The sequence below is a fragment of the Poromitra crassiceps genome (assembly GCF_964638095.1).
Source record: "Poromitra crassiceps genome assembly, chromosome: 8".
In the NCBI taxonomy this organism is placed as follows: Eukaryota; Metazoa; Chordata; class Actinopteri; order Beryciformes; family Melamphaidae; genus Poromitra; species Poromitra crassiceps.
Window position 1 is genome coordinate 5,509,573 of NC_139629.1, and position 15,156 is coordinate 5,524,728.

The following is a 15,156-nucleotide window of genomic DNA, read 5'->3' on the forward strand; positions in this document are numbered from 1 at the left end:
TGCTGACTGCTGTGTTCTGTCAGGTAGGAACTGTGTGTAGACCTACTTTAGTAGTTCTGCAGAACTTTATTAAGATGTGTCTTTATCTTGGTAGACCTGTGCAGTCTAAACTGTAAATAGTTACCTTCCAGATCTACACTTTTGTACACTGTAAATAACACTTACCCAAGTAGCAGAAAGTAGGGGAAGAAGCCCTTTAGTTTTTTGTAACATTTTCTGATGTTTATTTTGTAGGAGCTTATAGGTAAGAGCTGTGTCTCTTATTTAATCCATCATTTTCTTTTCTTAGGTAAATTTAAGGCTGGGGATTAGTTTGATTGGTTAGTTGTGTTGGGGCCATGCTGTGCTCTGAAACTAAACCTGCTACTTGTGAACTTGTGATGGTGGTTTGGCTGATCATCCTTGGGAGTGGGAAGAGTGGGGGCACTTTTGTGTTGCGGTCCCGTTCCCCGAGGCCGGTTCCTAACATAATTGGGTGCTCGTCTGCTTTTCTCATTCGTCAGCACATCGTCTGTGAGTGTGTGTATATATATTTTATATGTTTGTCTGGTGGGCAGTCTTTGTGCAGGTGGTAGATGGTGTTAGTCAAGGTGGCTTTGCATGGAGCTGAGGAAGCTCATGGTGGTAAAGCTGGTGGAGATGTTTGTTGGAGGAGGAGCCGGTCAGAGGGGACCAGTAAGACTGAGGAGGGGCGTGACAAGGCAGGGCCGTCAGTAGCACCGTTTCTCCTTTCTGTGTAGACTGCTACCCTACAAGAGTCTCCGTACATAGACTTGCCTGTCACTCTGACTCCCAAGCCGTCTAAATCAGCGATACAGACGTATTTACAAGTGTCACAGAAACATTTCAAAGCCACATAGAAGAAGAGTTCATAGTTTCTCGTCGTCGGGGTTAGAAAGCTCGACGCTGCTCATAAATGCCTCTTTTCATCTGAAGTCTGTGCTGGTGATATTTTTTACCGAGCCTTTGGCCAGAGTGGCGCTGTTGAGCGCTCTGACGGCTGAGAGCTCTAACCTGGAAAAAATATCACCAGCACAGACTTAAGATGAAAAGAGGCATTTATGAGCAGCGTCAAGCTTTCTAACTCCGACGTCGAGAAGCGATGAACCCTTCTTCTCAATATGTGGCTTTGAAATGTTTCTGTGACACTTGTAAATACGTCTGTATCACTGATTTAGACGGCTTCGGAGTCAGAGTGACAGGCAAGTCTATGTACGGAGACGGGACTCTTGTAGGGTAGCATAGTCTACACAGAGAGGAGAAACGGTGCTACTGACGGCCCTGCCTTGTCACGCCCCTCCTCAGTCTTACTGGTCCCCTCTGACCGGCTCCTCCTCCAACAAACCTCTCTCTCCACCAGCTTTACCACCATGAGCTTCCTCAGCTCCATGCACACCATTTACCACCTGCACAAAGACTGCCCACCAGACAAACATATAAAATATATATATACTCAGACGACGTGCTGACGAACGAGAAAAGCGGGCGACCCCCTAATTATGTTAGGAACCGGCCTCGGGGAAGGGGACGGCAACACAAAAGTGCCCCCTCTCTTCCCACTCCCAAAGATGATCAGCCAAACCACCATCACAAGTTCACAAGTACCAGGTTTAGTTTCAGAGCACAGCATGGCCCCAACATCAACAAATCAAACTAATCGCCAACCTTAAACTTACCTAAGAAAAGGATGGATAAAAAAAAAAATAGACCCTATTAAGCTCCTACAAAATAAACATGAGAATGTTACAAAACTAAAGGGCTTCTCCCTCCTACTACTTGGGTAAGAGTTATTTAGTGTAAAATAGTATAGTTTGGAAGGTAGCTATTTACAGTTTGGACTGCACAAGTCTACCTAGACAAGGACAGCTCTTCAAGTTCTAAAGAACTACCAAAGTAGGCCTACACACAGTGCCTACCTGACTGAACAAAGAGTCAGGAGAGCAGCCATCATCGGTGGCAATGACTGCAATGGATGGCATCCCCAACCCATTTTACAGTGCAGACACAGGAAGTTGGTGAAATAAAAGTTTGGGGCTATCATTCAAAACTCTTTATGCTATAGCATGTAAGTGTCATGTGTTCACATCATTCCTTTCCTCAGTGTGTAATTGAACTATGAGTCCACTCATTGTACTCCCAACTATGTTGACTCTTTCCTGTGTTCTGTCAGGTAGGAACTGTGTTGGCCTACTTCGTTCTTCAGAACTATAAGATGTGTTATCTTGGTGGACCTGTGCAGTCTAAACTGTAAATAGCTACTTCCAGCTCTACACTTCTGTACACTAACATCTTACCCAAGTAAAGTAGGAGGGAGAAGCCCTTTAGTTTTTTGTAACATTTTCTCATTATTTGGTAGGAGCTTATAGGTGAGAGCTGTCTTATTTAATCCATCCTTTTCTTTAGGTAAGTTTAAGGTTGGGGATTAGTTTGTTGGGGCCATGCTGTGCTCTGAAACTAAACCTGCGACTTGTTAACTTGTGATGGTGGTTTGGCTGATCATCCTTGGGAGTGGGAAGAGTGGGGGCACTTTTGTGTTGCGGTCCCGTTCCGAGGCCGGTTCCTAACATAATTGGGGGCTCGTCCGCTTTTCTCGTTCGTCAGCACGTCGTCTGAGTATATATATATATATATATATATATATATATATATATATATATATATATATATATATATAATATGTTTGTCTGGTGGGCAGTCTTTGTGCAGGTGGTAAATGGTGTGCATGGAGCTGAGGAAGCTCATGGTGGTAAAGCTGGTGGAGATGTTTGTTGGAGGAGGAGCCGGTCAGAGGGGACCAGTAAGACTGAGGAGGGGCGTGACAAGGCAGGGCCGTCAGTAGCACCGTTTCTCCTTTCTGTGTAGACTGCTACCCTACAAGAGTCCCGTCTCCGTACATAGACTTGCCTGTGACTGACTCCCAAGCCGTCTAAATCAGTGATACAGATGCATTTGAAAGCCACATATTGAGAAGGGTTCATCGCTTCTCGACGTCGGGGTTAGAAAGCTCGACGCTGCTCATAAATGCCTCTTTTCATCTTAAGTCTGTGCTGGTGATATTTTTTCCAGGTTAGAGCTCCCAGCCGTAGCGCTCAACAGCGCCACTCTGGCCGAAAGCTCGGCAAAAAATATCACCAGCACAGACTTCAGATGAAAAGAGGCATTTATGAGCAGCGTCGAGCTTTCTAACCCCGACGTCGAGAAACTATGAACTCTTCTTCTCAATATGTGGCTTTGAAATGTTTCTGTGACACTTGTAAATACGTCTGTATCGCTGATTTAGACGGCTTGGGAGTCAGAGTGACAGGCAAGTCTATGTACGGAGACTCTTGTAGGGTAGCAGTCTACACAGAAAGAGGAGAAACGGTGCTACTGACGGCCCTGCCTTGTCACGCCCCTCCTCAGTCTTACTGGTCCCCTCTGACCGGCTCCTCCTCCAACAAACATCTCCACCAGCTTTACCACCATGAGCTTCCTCAGCTCCATGCAAAGGCACCTTGACTAACACCATTTACCACCTGCACAAAGACTGCCCACCAGACAAACATAAAATATACAGTATATATACACACACACAGACGACGTGCTGACGAATGAGAAAAGCAGACGAGCACCCAATTATGTTAGGAACCGGCCTCAGGGAACCGGACCGCAACACAAAAGTGCCCCCACTCCTCCCACTCCCAAGGATGATCAGCCAAACCACCATCACAAGTTCACAAGTAGCAGGTTTAGTTTCAGAGCACAGCATGGCCCCAACACAACTAACCAATCAAACTAATCCCCAACCTTAAATTTACCTAAGAAAAAAAATGATGGATTAAATAAGAGACACAGCTCTTACCTATAAGCTCCTACAAAATAAACATCAGAAAATGTTACAAAAAACTAAAGGGCTTCTACTTTCTGCTACTTGGGTAAGTGTTATTTACAGTGTACAAAAGTGTAGATCTGGAAGGTAACTATTTACAGTTTAGACTGCACAGGTCTACCAAGATAAAGACACATCTTAATAAAGTTCTGCAGAACTACTAAAGTAGGTCTACACACAGTTCCTACCTGACAGAACACAGCAGTCAGCACACCAGCCATCATCGTTGGGAATGAGGAGAGCAAGGGGTGACAGGATGGCATCAGCTGGCTTAAATGCTCTCCACCAGCCAATCAGCCAGCAGCAATCTGACACCTGACCAGGCCAATTAGGATGAACACCACCTGCATCTAATTTCTCAATCACACACACACAGAGGAGGAAAGGAATGATGAACACATGAGAGAAATATACAAGGACTGAATGTGAACATTAGCTTCTGTAGCTAATTGAGTTTATAATGACTCAGAGCTTGGGACACCTTGTATATTAGCCTGTATTATCCCATACATGTAAAAAGCAGCTGTGATGGAAAACATTTGGCTTAGAACATATACAGTATATAAAATATGTGACTGTGTGTGTGTTTTGTACATGATTAGTTCATTAACTATGGGCTTAATTATAAATGAGTTCTGACTGAACGTTACTATAAAGCACACATGGGAAACATACGGCCCCCTGTGTGGCCCGCGATGGAATTGCAAAAAAAGTTTTTTTTTTTTTTAAAGTGCACCTGAACGCAACATGCAAGATACCCGCTGAATAAGTGTCCAAATGTTCATGTCATTCTGGCCAATATTCTTCTGTTATAGCATTTCAGTCTGGAATATGGAATATCTTTCAATAATCTTTATAACTAAAAGGCCAAAAGTAATCTCATGTGTAAGAAATGGCTGTTCTACATTGAGGTAGAAATTTAAATAATTAACTTGTTGGTTTTGGATTTATTTAGCTTCAAGAGTGCATGTTCGTGTGACCCTCAACACAGGCTTTGAGAATCCCGGCCACTTACTGATACTTATGCTTAAATTAACCCACTCATATTCTGGTTTATTTCAAGAAAAACATTTCGGATAGTGGAAATTCTAATTGGCTGGTAACTTTAAAATCTAGCAGCCATATTGGCAGGTGGTGAAAAAAGTTAATTTCAAGCCCTGCAGGGAGAGTGTGGTGACATAGGAGTGAGTGAGAAAAGGATCAAATATTGGTGGTTAAGACTGAATAATGACATCACAACTGTTAATTTAAAATTAGTTATTCCTCTAAACCTGGCTTCAAATGCCCGCGCTGGCGCCGTTCAGCCCTCAGCAAAATCTGGTAGCAAGGACTTTTTTTGTGGCCCTCTCTATCATCAAAGTTGCCCATCCATTACGGCATGACAATATTTGTTCGGCCCCCGGCAACAATCTGGATTTCTCATGTGGCCCCCCATGAAAAATAGTTGCCCACCCCTGAGCTATAGCGACTAAGTAGCCTACTTGCGCATGCACATTGCTGCAGGAACTCAATTCATTATTTTATAGTATTGCGCTAAACTATTAACCATAGTTGTGTCCTGGAAGCTTTTTGCTGGCACCACATAGCCAATATAGTCCCATATTTATGATATTTCATGTGACATAAAATGCGTTGAAATGTAGTTTTCGTGTAGACCAGATTTCAACTCTCAGTTACACAATAAATTGGACAAATGCCAAATCACACACTATCAATATTGCCTCTATATCAAGCTACAATAATGTTTTAACAATATGATTAACCAAATTGTGTTTTTTGACACGTTGACGTTGTAACCGCATTTTAACCGGTTGAAAAGAGGGTGAAATTAGGTCTTAGACGTTTAAACCCAATATCACCCAGATTTAAACTAAAAATCAACGTTGAAAAAACGTTTTGTGCTCGCTGGGTACTGTGATTTATTCAGCAAACAACGAGTTTCGCTGTAGCAGCTTCATCAGGTTTGCTCAAGAGCTCATGAGCTCTCATGAGCAAACCTGATGAAGCTGCTACAGCGAAATGCGTTATTTGCTGAATAAATCACAGTAAAGCTATACTTCAGTGTGCGGTGGTACCTTTTGTTTTATTTATATATATATATATATAAATAAATCACAAAAAAAATTATGAAAATGTTTTTGAGAGCAAATTACCTGGTAATTTGATAACTAGTCTACAATTACATACCAAGATTTCAGGTTTTACATTTAATATATTTTTTTTAAACAAACATTTGCCAAATCTTAATACAAAAGCATGATACAATTTCACATAACATGAATGAGGTAGATTCATGTGAACTTCATGGCTCTATGGAAAAAAATATTTTCTTCCTTAGATATTCCTTCCAAGCGTCCTGTGTCGACAGCTCCATAGAGTTCCATTCAAAATGAGGGATCTGGACAAAATGAAGATTCTGATTAGTGACAAAACATTTCAGACATTTGATAGCACATATACAATACCACAAGCAGTGTCACCTTGAATAATGTTCCCTCACCTGAACGACATGATATCCTAGAATTTCCAGGTGTCTCTTTCTCATCATGGCTTCGCCTTTCATGTGACGAGAATTTTTGCAGAAGGTCTTTGCATCCAAAAAGTCCACAGCGACACTAAAACAAAGTCATAAGTAGAAACAGGATGTCAGAAATGCTTCAGGTTTCCCAATCTTTCCTGCAGAGCCTCCGTTTTGAATATCTCCATACCGTTGAGCTCCAGGTGGCAACTCATTCCTGACTTGTTCCAGTGAGCTGTTCCCCCACTGAAGCTTCCCTCTGTCAGAGATCTGCAGTGTGCTTGGCTCACTGTAGGCAACAGGCCGATTGTGTTTGTCGAGTACGCACTCAAAATCTGGGAAGACAAAGCAAAATGCCTGCTAATAAAAACACAACACTGCAAGTCATGTCAACTCTTTTTTTTTTTCTATTCTTGGCAAATTCCCAGGGTGTCCTGGTCCTTGCTCCACCCCCTCTGCCGATCCGGGGAGAGCTGCAGACTAGCACATGCTTCCTCTGACACATATGCAGTCGCCAGCCACTTCTTTTCACCTGGCAGCGAGGAGTTTCACCGGCGGCAGGAGGTAGTAGCGCATGGGAGGATCACAATATTGCCCCCAGTTCCCCTCCCCTCTGAACAGGCGCCCGACCGACCAGAGGATACAATAGTGCAGTGACCAGGACACATACCCTTAATCCGGCCCCCCACCCGCAGACACGGCCAATTGTGCCTGTATGGACGCCTGACCAAGCCGGAGGCAACACGGGCTCGAACCTGTGACCCTTGTGTTGGTAGGGAATCTAAAGTAATGTAAATGCACCTGTCCTGCGAATGTACTTAAAGGAGGACTTACCTCCAAAACACTTTTTTTCAGCTTTTAACCAATATATATGACTTTGGGGGTGATGTGTGAAGAATTCTGCTCAGAATTTCCACATTTGACACCAAACTGTTGCCATTTTACCATTTGTATCATTTTTCAGCAGCATATCTGGCATAAGCGCCCTCTTAGGGTCAAAGACTGCTTTTTTTTTCTTCTCTCAAATGAATGGGATATTAGGAACACACTGACGTCACAGTGTTCCCAAAGACTATGGGATTTCAAGATAATTACTCCCCTACCCCCCCTGTACCCTTTCGGCTCCTCAGAACTCCAAGCCTATTCTTATTGAAGTTTGCTCTTAAAATACTGAACCAAACGTCGTCAAAGTTGGCACATGTCTTAAATATAGTTAGTTTCCCGCTGAATGTGTCACTATCTTACCTGGATAAGCTCGAATGATGATGTTTATATTATCAGTCCGAGTGGGAAGCACTGTCTCCAGCGCAGGCAGGCGGGAGCGGGCGGGAGAGAGTCGTACTGTAAACCTCATGCACTAGCGCCAAGCTCCGGCGGCGCGCGCAGCAGAAGCTGGGCTCTCTCGGTGTGTCTGTGTGTGTGTGTTTTGCTGTGCGGATTGGGTTTGACCGTTTGATCAAGCAAGTAGCTCCTGTGCTCTGAAAATACTGAACACCACGTTGTCATATTTGACATATGTCTTCATTGTAGACAGTTTATCGCTGAATGTGTCATTACATTATAAATATCTTACCTGGATAAGCTCTAATTATGTTGTTTATATTATCAGTCCGACTTGGAAGAGTCACTCTGCACTCTCATGCACCCGCGGGAGCGCGCACAGCAGACAGACTGTGAATGAATGGGCGGAGGAGGAGGAGGAGAGATCCGACAGGCTACTCAGCTACTGTGCCCGTCTGTGAAAAGCGTCCTGTCCAGTCGCACCTTCGCAAAAAGATGCGGGATTCCCTCAATGCACAAAGAAAAATCGCACACCAGCTATTTCTGTTTGTGTTTGTTTGTTGCTCCGTGAGGTTACAGAGCGCCCCATGCATGGAGGAGCCAGGCTGTTTCGCCAGCCAGGGCGCAGCCTGCAACTGCGCTGAGAGGAAAACTGTAACGAGCCCATGTCACTTTGCTCTCGTAACGTAGTTTTGACACCTGCCATAGGGATACATGCAGAAAAATAATTAAATTTCTAGTTCGCCACTGAATTACCAAATTGATATAACTTTTAACCATTTTCAGATTTTCTGTTTCCATACAGACCAACAGCGTTGGCTAGTTGTTGATATTTATAGAGATATTGCCCCTATCAAATAAATTATTTTTGAGGCAGTAGGCAAACTGTAATGGCGTCGATTTCCGAAAAAGAATCTCGACTTGAACACAGCCAAAGAGTCCAGTATAGACAAGAGCATATGTCATTTCTTGGTTTTTTCCATAGGTATTTTCAAATCACTGTTCTAATACATATCTAGGGGGTAAGTCCTCCTTTAAATAGAATAGTGCATTAATAGAGGGACTGGGAAGAAGGTGGGATTGCCATTGTTCGAGATTGAGATGGAAATAAACCCTCATTACTCACCTACAGTGTAAAAATAGGGGGTGAGGACTGCTACCCGGGCACAGTTAATGCCACCAAGGACCTCACCCAGCATTCTGTGGACTTGTTGTTGCACAGGACTTGCAAAGCCATTCCCTGAAAAACAGTTGGACAGGCAATTCATAGTACTGCTGTATGTTGGATGCTATGAATTAAGATGAATTCTGACTGCAAAATCACCTCCATCAAAACGGGTAAATCACAGCGCAGCGCTGAGGATTTTGAGCGTATCTCTTGAGTTACCTTTCCTTTGCAGCTGCTGGCAGTAGCGCTCATGGAACCAGGGCACCTGGAACTCGGGACACTGGAGACACACAGCGCGGTTCAGTTCCATGAGACGCAGTCGCGTGCGCATTTTGAGGGCGTCCTGCAGGGCTGCAAGGAACCATGACAACAGGTAGTTACATTCATGCTCAAGACAAACGCTGTGGTTCTTACAGCTACAACTGAATATCTTCAAAGCTGCATAAAGGGCTGTAACTAACGATTATTTTCTTTAGTGATTAATAAAAAAAAATCAATTAATCATTTAGTTTATAAACTGTTGAAAATAATAACATATGCCTAATACAAGGTTAAGGATAAAGTTACCAGAGCCCAAAGTGATTCTTGAAATGGCTTACTTAAGTCAGACCAGCAGCAAAAAAAAATAAAAGTGTTAATTTAATAATTATATGAAACTGAGAAAACAAAGCGAATCTTAGCATTTGTCTAATCAATTAATCAACTAATCATCATGCATAATGAGCATTATTATTTTCTAACATACGGTAATTCCAAAGAACTGTGCGACATACTTTCCAGCTGGGCATCCAGCTTGCCGAGAAAGTCGATATTGAAGATTTCTCGGACGAGTTCCTCAGGAAAACAGTCAGCCACCGCCAAGGCGTAGCCAAGGAGAACTAGCAGATGTGGGTCAAAGGATCCTACAGATACATAGAGAGAAACGCCTTAGTGCAATCTTCTGAAGGAAGGTGGAGAAGCGTAAACTAGACATTCACTTACTGATATGAGGGGTAAAGCGCTGGATGCAAACATCGTACAACTCTTCTGCTCTTGGAGGATCATAATTCAGGATAGCGAAGGGCAGCAGAGTGGCATATGTCGCTCCGTGGTGAATCTTAAAGACGAGAGGGAAAAACGTGAATGTAGGTTGTGCATTTCTGTTGTGGTTTCAGACATGTCATGTTGTCTCTTAAAGCACCTTGTCGATGTCTCTAATGGTCACACTGGCTATGCGGTCCATCAGAGGAGTGCAGAGGTGACCCGTCCTGGTTAAGAAGTGGGCCAGCTCGGGCACATTAGTCCAGCTTATCTGCTCCGCCATCCTCTGCAGTGTGACCATGGTCTGCTCCAGCAGCATCTCCTCAAACCACTCCCCGGAGATGTACTTGAGCTCCTCCAGCACCAGGTCCAGTCGGCTGGCCGTGTGCAGCCGATCGTGCCCGCAGCGGTTCAGCGTCTGCAGCAGGCGGACGTACTTGGTGGGAGTGCTGTACCGATGAGAGGGATCGTTTCGCACTAATTTGGCGACGGCCAAGGCGAATATGTTGAGGTCGTTGAGGTTGCACTGGGTCAGCACCGCGTCGACCCGGGAGATCACGCCCTCGTCGAGTCGCGGGCAAGGCATCATGGACAGGACACGGGTCAGCGTGGTCACTTCATAGGGGAAGACGCTGTCTTGCAGAAAGCTGTGGTATAAAATGTGATCAGTGTACCTTTAGAATGAGTAGAACAACTAATGTCTTCATTGAGGCAATGTGTTTTGCAGCTTAATAATAGTGGCAGCAGATAACACTGATTTCACCATTCAGTCGAATCATCTATTAAAATAAAATGAATACTCTGCAGTAGGGATGCACGATATATCGGCAATCATATTGGTATCGGCCGATGTTAGTCCTTTCTTAACACATTGACTGCCAGCCGTTTTTTTCTTGCTGTAGATAGCTTCTGCCAGGGGGGTTTTTGAGGATTCTAGGCTCATTTTACAAGAGCCGAGGTTTCTCTTCTGTTACGACTTCGTGAACACCAATCATCTAAAAAGAACTAATAGAATGTGTGCTTTCTCTGTCTAAAATAGTTAGTTTGTAGAGTTAGTAGTTATGTAAGCATTAGCAATTGAATACAGCATGGTTTCAGCATCAGAAAAAATATTTAGAGATAAACGGCTTTTTGTGAAACAGTCACTTTAACCATTCATTTTTGGCATCAGTAAGACCTACACAATAGTTTTGAACAGTAATTTCCTCCATAACAGCAGTAAACTTCCCTCTGCTCAACTCCTCCCTCCTGTGGGCGTTCTTTTTGAGTGCAGCGCCCTGTCACAAGCACTTTCCTACCTTTGCAAATGCACTTTCTCATACTCTCGACCTCTCAAATAAATTTCTGAATAGAAATTAAATTACTCTAAATTATAGCGAAAAAGAAACAAAAAAGAATGGGTTGAAAATCCCATTCTAAAAGCCTTTTAGAATGGGATTTGTTTCCAATTTGGTGTCGGACTAGGGGGCAGTCCCCGCTTGTCACCATTGCTTTGCTGCTGCTGTGCGGGTGTGTGCCTGTCTGTGCGGCCGCTCTTTGAGGAAGTCTGGTTGGACTCGCTCGCGTCTTGGAGTTTTGGTTGAGGGCTTTGATGAAGCTTTTGCGATTCTGGTCATATTATGCTGCGTGTTTCAAAGTGTGTCCCACCCGCAATCCACTATGCAAATCTGCAATCCCGCACCGCCAGCAATCAGGGCGAAAATGAAAGCGCCTTCGCCAATCCACCTTCATGAGAATGGCTTCAGTCACACTGCTTTTTGCTTGCCTTCCTCCTTCCTTGTCGCCACTTAGTGGGTCGGTGGAATGGGTTGTACACGTTGTACACGTCCAATACCTATATAAGAGATGTAAAAGGCTTAGATGCACAACCTACCGTCAAAAAAAAAAAATCGATTTTTTTGACGAGTACACTCGTCGCTGGCAGTTAACAGCTGGATTGTGTTTGACGAGTACACTCGTCGCTGGCAGTTAAGGTGTTAACATATCGGTATCGGTCCGATGTTGCAATGTTAATATCGGTTATCGGTATCAGCCAAATTCTTCACATTGAGATGAAATAATGCAGTAAATCTATGATTTATGGGCTTTTACAAATGTTTTTTAAATAAAAAATGCATAACTTTTTCAAATTCAGTGTTTACATGTGTTTTTCAGTATGTACAAAATTTTATTATCATCGAAATGTGTTTTTATACAGATCATATCGACATCGGTAAATATCGGTTATCGGCCATAACAGCAATGTTAATATCGGTTATCGGCATCGGCCAAATTTTTCATATCGGTGCATCCCTACTCTGCAGTAATAATACCAATTTTAGAGTTCAGTGCCTTATTGTCAACAGCCCTCAGGAGACATGCACATATCAAGATAAAGTACATACAACAGCATCTAAACATCTGAATAAAGTGCATATGTACGGTACACACTCATGATAAAGCATCATATTTATGCTTTAACACCAACCCAAGGTGAAGCAGAAATAACTCGCTAAATCAATACTCACTTGACCAAAATGTTCCTTAGTTTAGTGAAGAGTTCGGGGTTCTGGTAGTGCAGCAGAAAGAGGGCTTGGGTAATTCTAGCCACCTCGATTGACTTGTAGACACGAAGGTTCTTTTGGATTATTGATGCAATCCTGTCAAAACAGTTGAGACACGATCAGATGTTATACAGACACCATACAAGCTATCCAGCCGCTAAATGGCGTCGACAGAGACAGGGACTCACTTGTTGATCAGGCTAAGGTTCCGACACTGCATCTCCTCCAGCGCTTCAGCAACAGCCAGGGCCTGGTGTGAAGAGAACTCATCCGCCAGGAGGAGTGCGGTGTTCTCCAACCTAAGACAAATGAAAACCATATACTGTAATAACCACATAATTGCCATGTGAGACGGGAGGTTTTGGTGCAAGGGTTTTAGGTTTCCACTTATGATTCACTCCCCTGACATTAGTGCATAATAAAACAATGCAACGTTATGCAACAAACCCTTCTCTGATCTCTGGACTGGCCATGGGACCCAGAGCGACAAACAGCTTGGTGAAGGAGAAGGGATCGGCGCTCGAATCGATCAGCTCTATGAGCCTCTGCCTGACAGCCAGCCTGAAGTCACAGTTGTTGAACTGCAGCGACTGGTAAAGGTGCACGACGATGCTGATATTCTCCGCGTCCAGCCTGGGGACGTTGTGCAGGAGGATCTGGTTGCACTTCTCCAGCAGAGGCCGGTGGCTGTACTTGATGTTGCGCAGGAACTGCACAACTCTGCGGGGGTTGTTGTAGTTGGAGGGATCCATGGTGTCCAGCAGATGGTCCGCCCTGCTGATGAGCGCGTCCCGCAGACGAGGAGACACCAAGGCCGACACACTGATCATCAATGTAGACAGGATCCTAGGAAATCATAGCAAAGTATTAGATTCATGAAGCACGTCATCTTTTGAAGGGATTTGATCGCGCTTACCGACCTGGCATCCTCAATAGAGGACAACTTCTGATCCAGAATATTGGCGATGTGGCCCATCAGAGGACTGTGCTGAAGCTGTTGATCACTTAGACAGATGGCAAACTTGGAGAGGGATGGCATTGGAAATCTGCAAAACCAACATTTGTATACCATCTCATTAATAATGATAATAATTGTAATAATAATAATAAACACCACAATTGAAAACAGTATTTTCATACCTGTCTATTCTGAGCCACGCTTCTGAAACCAACTGCTGAACAAGAGAGTCGTGATACTCCACATTAAGTCTAAAAGGGGGACAATTATAGGTTACTACTTCACAATCTGAAAATATATTTAAACTAATGAAGTATCTACTTCTTACTATGGATGTCACAATATATCGCGATATCAAAACGTGACAATAGTCTATCGTTGAGATGAAATCTCATATCGCGAGAAAAAGAAGCTGAACATGGTGGCACTGACACGGAGGATGAAAATGGTGAAATTACTCAAATTAGCGTGCCCCCTCAACTTACAAATCGATCGCAAACAAATATTGTTAAAATATCGTATCGTTATCGTAAACCCAATATCGTGTATCGTATCGTATCGTGAACTGAGTGTATCGTGACACCCCTACTTCTTACTGTACCTGAGAACACTGTAAAGCATGTCCACCAGCATGAAATCATCCATGAGGGCAATTTTGTTCTCCGCCAAAACTCGGAGGGTCAAAAACTGCGGGTGGCTCTTGACGAACTCAACAGTCCGGAGCATGTGTGGCTTCTCTTTCTGAAACTGCCACAGCATGCCCACTGCACAGCCGACGTGCTTCACGGTGAGCTTAGCCTTGTTCTTGCCCACCACCTCAAACACCTGGTCTTCAGCAGAACACACCCGCAGCTGCTCCAGGAGCTGATCTCGGTTCAACGTCCCGCCATGCAGCCACCTGCGGAGGCAGGAGTTCACCTTCACCCTCCGGAGTCCAAACATGACCGCAGAGCCTGGTTCACTTCAAGTCATGTTACACACTGAGGTCCTCATGATGACACACTGTCCACTGACTGCCAAACCAACAGGGGGTCACATCCACAAGATGAGTATGTGGGAGGCAGTAGGGGTCAGGGATACCAGTGATATCTGTAGGGGGGGGGGGGTCAACAGACACATTTTTAAGTTAACCTTAATTAACATGTATCACAATTCATAAAAACATACTTAATAGGATATAACTTACTGTATGCCAGAAAATACAAATAGGCTACTTGCCCAGTTAACTCAGCTCAGTGTGGCAGCTAGGGGACAGGATGGTTCATCCAGCAAAATAGAACCAAGGGTATTCACGTGGGAGACACTGAAAAGAATTACAACTGACAACTGATCACTTCTGTGGGAGATTTTTTGCCTATAAGGCATATACGGTTTACATCTCTCGGAGATAGAATGTGCGTGTTTGTACGAAATTCATAGTAGCATGTGTGCTAAAATACTCCACTTCCGTAAGCAGGGGCATGACGCCAGATGACGCTAATGTCAAAGACCGTGTGCGCTCTTTTTACAGCACAGATTCGCGCGTACGAACCGGGTAGAGCCCATGGGTGGAGCTAGTGGAGCTACTGGTGTAGACATCAAGGAAACAAGTCAAGCACCGGGGGTGCAACAAGGACCACAAACCGGTGTACCTGCTGAGTGGTGCAGGGCTCGGGCAGAACTCCGAGGATGTTGGCTAGCTCTCACTCAGACGTTACAAAAAAATCCACCCTTCAGTGTTTTCTATCTTTGAACTAACCTCGCGTCACCATGCTCTTCCTCCCGAGGAGAAGAGCCTGGTACGTATTGGTCCGCAGTGTT

General features: G+C 44.1%; 1 protein-coding gene across 2 annotated transcripts; it reads right to left on the reverse strand.

The window, feature by feature from the left end:
- Positions 1-6,115: 6,115 nt before the first annotated feature.
- On the reverse strand, positions 6,116-14,741 carry fastkd1 (FAST kinase domains 1). Of its 2 annotated transcripts, XM_083641725.1 has the most exons (15): positions 14,543-14,741; positions 13,958-14,445; positions 13,539-13,607; positions 13,319-13,444; positions 12,846-13,244; positions 12,587-12,697; positions 12,363-12,494; positions 10,016-10,502; positions 9,817-9,931; positions 9,609-9,737; positions 9,055-9,186; positions 8,794-8,907; positions 6,577-6,721; positions 6,369-6,483; positions 6,116-6,266 (listed from the first exon to the last, which is right to left on the reverse strand). In XM_083641725.1, exons 2-15 carry the CDS (start codon positions 14,296-14,298, stop codon positions 6,171-6,173), a joined length of 2,511 nt encoding a protein of 836 aa, XP_083497851.1. In that variant the 5' UTR covers positions 14,299-14,445; positions 14,543-14,741; the 3' UTR covers positions 6,116-6,170. The 2 variants fall into 2 exon arrangements, with proteins under 2 accessions (XP_083497851.1, XP_083497852.1); XM_083641726.1 differs by lacking the exons at positions 6,116-6,266; positions 6,369-6,483; positions 6,577-6,721 and having other exon boundaries at positions 8,877-8,907; positions 8,992-9,186.
- Between the last annotated feature and the right edge of the window lie 415 nt (positions 14,742-15,156).